At 44.5% G+C, this 6,000-nt stretch overlaps 1 protein-coding gene across 1 annotated transcript in view; it reads right to left on the bottom strand.

The window, feature by feature from the left end:
* Positions 1–1,587: 1,587 nt before the first annotated feature.
* Positions 1,588–6,000, bottom strand: part of STMN2 (stathmin 2) — a 57,575-nt gene continuing 53,162 nt past the window's right edge. Inside the window, exon 5 of the mRNA XM_034763168.1 lies at positions 1,588–2,970. Within this exon, the coding sequence (XP_034619059.1) occupies positions 2,911–2,970 (60 nt within the window). The 3' untranslated portion in view covers positions 1,588–2,910. The remainder of the gene's footprint in view (positions 2,971–6,000) is intronic.

The following is a 6,000-nucleotide window of genomic DNA, read 5'->3' as shown; positions in this document are numbered from 1 at the left end:
GCCCCTGCTCTGGTCACTCAGGGAACAGAAAACTACTCATCCAGTGACCAGTATATTTGCCCTTGACCAGACTCCTGTACCCCACTAGTCTGGGTCTGTCACAACACCCACAGAATTTCAAAAAAGCTCAAATATTTAAAATGGCAGGGATAGAAAGGCTTTAAAAATGGGTGTTCTGAGTATTCTTACCTTTCAGGAAGATCTTTAATCTGCAACCCCATTTTATAGATCCATTACACCAAATGTATAAATGGGGATCAGCTAGAAAGTATACAGTGACGGAGTAATAGGAACGGTGCTAAAATAGTGCCAAATCTTATTAGCCAATTGACAGGGCAGTAATTTGGTTCTGAAGGATCCTCAAGTGCCAGTATATTATCTTTGCCTGAGAAACGCTCACACCAAACCTGTCGATCTGAACCCCTCTGAACTTAGGTGAGCTCCTGGATGGTTTTCTAAAAGATCTGTTCTAGGAATTATATGGGGGAAGTTCTATGGCCTGTACTGTGCAGGAGGTCAGACTAGATGATAGCAATGGTCCCTTATGGCCTTGGAATTTATGAATATATCTTTGGATTTGTCATTTTGGTTGCACCCATTATAAACATCTGCCAACTTTGGGAGTATGAAATCCAGATCCAAAGTTTGCTATTTGAACCAATTCCCATTGTTTTCCATTTCCTCTTTTGTTCTTGCTGCCATAAAAACAGAAGAATTTAAACAACAAAACCAAGTTTTTGTGAAGGGCTTTATCCCTCCTATTATCTGGTGCATGTGTTATCAAATCTGTTACTTTGCACATGCCCTGGTGCGTGTGTGGGCATTTGCTGATTGTCTGTCTGAGAAATGAGCCAAAAGCCCTGCACGGACTAAGTTTGATTTTGGAAAAACTTGTTGGGTGGATTCTGGTTTTGCAAAACCAACCCTAGGCTCGTTCAGACTTGGGGGCTTGGAAGCCCCCAAATTCATCATAAATATTTCTTGTCTTGGCCCATCTTTCTTCAGGAACCATCTCTCAGTAGCTTTGCTTTCCTGGATTTAAACCAGAAACTATTAAAAATAATTATTCTTGATTTTGGTTCTGGACCAAACCTGTGTCTTTACATGGTGTGAGTCCTGATCGGGTTCTACAGCCAAACCCTGCTGCTGCTCAGCACTATCTCTAGCTATTTTGCCTTGTTCATTAAGCCTGGAAGTGAGTTTCCTTAGGCTCTAATATCAATGTGTTCACAGATAGCAAGTGTTGGGGTCATGATATGTGCTTGTTGTGGGACATGACAGTGGTAAGCCTGCATCCCCACATGCCTTTTACTGATGGTTTCTTTTTTTATTACATTCTGTGCTCTGTAAAGTCACCCTTCAGGATTGCATTGTATCTCAGCCTCGGAGACACATAATGATAAGCACTATGTCTCAACAATAAAAATATATATTGTAGGGATTCATCCTGTACTGGCAGGGGAATGGGCTCCCTGCCCTACTCATAGGCCTTTCCGTTTCTAATGTCCATGATGCTATGAAGTCAGTGGACTTTAACTTCACAGTGGCATGTGTCAGAAGTGATGGAGCGAGAGAACAGACAAGCCCTTTTTCAGTTCACAGAACCCCAATTCTTTATTAATCACAGCTTGCTCACAATGACATACAGGAAAATAGCACTAATGAAGAGTAGAATATGCAGGCAGCAACCTCCAGGGGGTAGGGACAACTTCAAAACGGCAGCTATTTTAGGGGTTATGTTAGGTTTGGTGATACCGTACTTGGCACAAGCACCCTGTCTAATTATTCCTGCCGCATCAGCCCTCTTTTTTTTTTCTAGATGTCTTTAAAGTAGGTCAGGTTGACTAACACTGAAGAGGACAGGTCATGTTGAATGGAAATCGGCAGTGTTTAAAAAAAAAAAAAAAAAAAATGCAACAACCAGCTCACGGGTTCCAGGTGGAAATACTCAGTAGCCTTTGTACTTTTACACATGTAACACAGTAGCTTCAAATGAATATCATAGATCATGGCATCTACAGACAAAGCCACTTGATGTTGATTAATTGCACCATCAATAAATCTTCAACTTGTGAATTGAGCTTGTGAGACAATTAGCATGTTTATGGCTGTTGTGTACCATTTAGGATTTTTCATAGCTAGCTGTTTATAATACTCAGCTTCTTAACTTTGGCTCAGATTGATGTCCCTTGCCTTCTTATCAGTAGCTCTTATTAAAAAAGCCATATTTGTTGCCTCTGATCTGATGAAGGCAGACAAAATAAACATTGCAAATAACAGTTTAATCTCCAGTTCATTTTAATGCTACAAAGGGTAGATGTAAATAAATTATGAACACACAATGTTTTAAGAGCTTTTCATCTGGACAGCTTCATGTGTCGTCACAATACCTGTGATCTAGTTATTGTTTTAACAGAGCTTATTGATTACAAAGCCTTCTGGGTTATTAGGCGATGACTGGTCTCTAGCACCATAGACCTACTATTAATCTCATTGCATGGTTAGAATTAAAATGGCAGGGAATGGAATTAGACATGGGCTGCTTCAAATGAACAGACCTAGCAAATTCAACTGAGTGGAAATAGACAACATCAAAAGCCTGTTACAGGACATGTAAGATTATGAAATAACTTGCATAATGCAATACTTGTATTTTTTAACAAAAATGTAAGTATTTACAAAATAAGATCCAAGTTTTTTTTTAAACATCAAGCAAATCATTCTGCAGAGAGACCATATTGTTTTTATTTTTGTTTTTGTTTTGTTTTTTATTGAGTTCTTGATTTTTTTTTTTAATTTTTTTTTTAAACCATGTCATACATTTCCCATACTGATATCGCATGATCCGTAATAATATAGGCAGGGGAGTTTACTAATGGTGGGGAGGTGTCTCATCCACCGTTGCTTTTTTCAGCCAGACAGTTCAACCTGGAGCTCCTTGTTTCTACGGACCTCTGCAGCATGCCTCTCCTGGAAAACATCAAGAAGGGAAAGGTCAAACCTCATCTTTGCTGCACCTGCCCAGGAAGATTCTTAATGGAAACCCCTTGCTCTCTGTGTACAGTTCCCCTGTGCATAGATAGAATAAGTAGAACAACAATCTTTTGGGGGTGCTGCTCCTGAAGGATGAAATTCACCAGGCCAGCACAAGGCCTATTCACTACTTAAATTTGACTTAAGTCCTGTTTTGAGGTCTTAAGTAGTATTTAAGAGTGACGTAGCCCCTGTGGCATGCCCTCTGCACAGGAGGGAATTTCACCCTAAGGGTCCAATTCTTCTAGGTGCTGAATACACACAACTCCCATTGCGTTCCAAAATGTCGCTGAAAAATTTAATCTCAGCTGTGGTGAACTGGCTCTAGGTAATTACCTTCTTGCTAGCAGGTTACCATATCTTCGTGTGTGAGAGGTGGCTATTATTACTGTTCATATTACAGTAGTATGTAGGAGCTGCAGTTAAGGATCATGGCTCCATCAAGGTAGCCGGAGAGCTCACAATCTAGATGACAGGACACAACAGGAGGAAAACTAGACATGTATGATGGGGAAGGGTGAGGGAATGAGTAACAAAATGAGTAGAGTTGAGCAGAAAAGGAGAAATTGCAGATCATCATTTATCCTAACCAGTGCCAGCAGAAGAAACTTATAGGCATCATTTCAGAGGTAGCTTAAGGTTAAGTTGACAGTCTTATTTATACTTATGTGAAGATGTTCCAATGCACGGGGATGGCATGTGAAGAAGCACAGAGGTGATTGAGGGAGAAGTGGACAGGCAAGCAATTGAGGTTGCCATCACTAGCAAAATAAATGCCAGGATCAACAGCCTGACAAGGTACCATCCAGACACTGAACTCGCGGAAGACTTGTAATAAAAAGGGAACAATTCTAATTTAGGGCTAAATTCTATGCAGATGCAGTCTGAGGAAAAGGACTCAAGAATTCCTCCACTAAGGCATCTAGGCAGGATGTCGCATGGTGACAATGCCGGTCAGTAAGGGTAGCACAGCCACAGTGGAAAAGAATCAGAACAACCCTAAATGGACATGAATCAGACCTGCAATAGTGAGCTTCTGAGAACCCTGGACATTTTTGTCAGAAACAAGACCCCAGTCATAAATGTGCTCCATGGCTAGCTTGCAACTTTCACAGTAAAAAGGCAAGGAGAGACCTAACTCTATTCTCAAAGGTCACAACTCATTGCGGTCTCATCCGAAGGAGCTGCTGACAGACTGAAGCAGTCATCCGGATGAATCAGACTGCACATTAGCCAAAATGTTTCAACAGGAGAGTTTCTGGCAGAGAATGGTTCTCTGTCCTATGGCTGGGGACAATAACATACCTTCTATATGCCTAGAATAAATCTTTGTACCAATCTAGATGCTGCTACAGGAGACAGACACCCAGCCACCTCCTCTGCAGCCTGTGTTTTAGTTTCTATAACTTTCAGAGACCACCATTATGCCTGGGCAATATCCAGGTATGAAACTCCTCAGGGTTCAGCAGGGACGTGGGAATTGAGAGCCCGCACTCACAACTGATACTAACCGTTAGTGAGTTAATGTCCATCCTGTTTGGAAGAGCTGGGGATTCAGCTATCCCTCATCACTGTGAAGGAGACCATAAAGAACACTATCTCAAGGACAAGAGGCTTTACAGCTGACACAGGCATGGGATAGCTCTTATATTGAAATCAGTGAGATCACCCAGAAGAGGCAATCTGAGTATTCCAAAGACGAGGTTCAGCCAGTGGCAGATTTAGAGTTAGTGGGGCCCTGTGCTCAGCTTCATTTTTGGGGCCCCTCCTTGGGACCCAGCCAAGAAAAAGAACATTCTTTCTTATCTCCTCCCTGCCCCTGTTTTTCTTTTCTTTTCTTTTCTTTTTTTTTCTCTTCCTCCTCCTCCTATAAGTAATAGGAAGTAAATGAAAATAAACTGTACCTTGATTGTTTTTGTAGTCAAACTTATTTTTCCACAGACCACTTGAAAATCACTGAGGATCTCGGCGGACCACTTAATGATCTTTCCAAATATTGTTTGTACCGTTAGCTAACTATTGGATAAAAGCGCTTTGGATAAAAGCGCTTTGGATAAAAGCGCTTTATAAAAAAAAAAAATGTAAAAAAATATTGGGGTGCGGGATCTGGCCAGGACTTAGTGCGGGAGGGGGCTCAGGGCTGGGAGTGCAGAATCTGGGAAGAAGTTAGGGTGCAGTAGCAGGCTGGGGTTTGGGGTGCAGGATCTGGCCAGGATTTAAGGTGCAGGAGGGGGCTCAGGGCTGGGGCAGGGGATTGGGGTGTGGTGCTCCTGTCTGGTGCGAGAGGTGCAAGTGGGGATGTGGGGGGTGCAGGAGTCAGGGAGGACAGGGGGCTGAGTGTGTGTGAGAGAGATGAAGGAGTCAGGGTTGGGTGTGTGTGAGGGGGTGCAGGAGTCGGGGCTGGATATGTGTGAGGGGGTGTGGGCTGGGGTCGTGGGGGTGCTCCCAGCCCCCTGCCTGAGCAGCTCACGGCAGGGGGCATGTGTAGGGGGAGTGCGGGGGCCCTGCCTTTGCTCCGCCCTGCCCCGATTCCACCCCCTTCCCCAAGGCCCCACCCCCGCCTCTTCTCTGCCTCCTCCCCTGAGCACGCTGTGGCCCTGCTTCTCCCCCTCCCTCCCGGAGTGCCGGCAAACAGCTGTTCGGTGGTAGCGGAAGCACTGGGAGGGAGAGGGAGGCGGAGGGGTGGGAACGTGGCACGCCTCGGAAGAGGCAGGGGAGGGGGGAGCTTGGCTGCTGGTGGGGGCGGAGCCTGCAGCAGGAACCCCAGGAGCTGGCAGGACCAAGCTTCTGCCCCCGCAGCTGCCCAGCCCTGGGGCCCCCTGTTATTGGGGGAGCCCAGTGCCAGGGCACCCTGTGTTTCACGTAAATCTGCCTCTGGGTTGAGCGGATGGCCAGCCCTGCAGATTCTCCTAGAACTTCTAGGTAAAATGGCAGCTGTCTTCAAGGTTCACCTTTAGGCCTTTCTGT

This window comes from Trachemys scripta, chromosome 2 (assembly GCF_013100865.1).
Source record: "Trachemys scripta elegans isolate TJP31775 chromosome 2, CAS_Tse_1.0, whole genome shotgun sequence".
Classification (NCBI taxonomy): Eukaryota; Metazoa; Chordata; order Testudines; family Emydidae; genus Trachemys; species Trachemys scripta.
The sequence above is the reverse complement of the archived record's forward strand: the minus strand, read 5'-3'. Positions and strand labels throughout refer to the sequence as shown.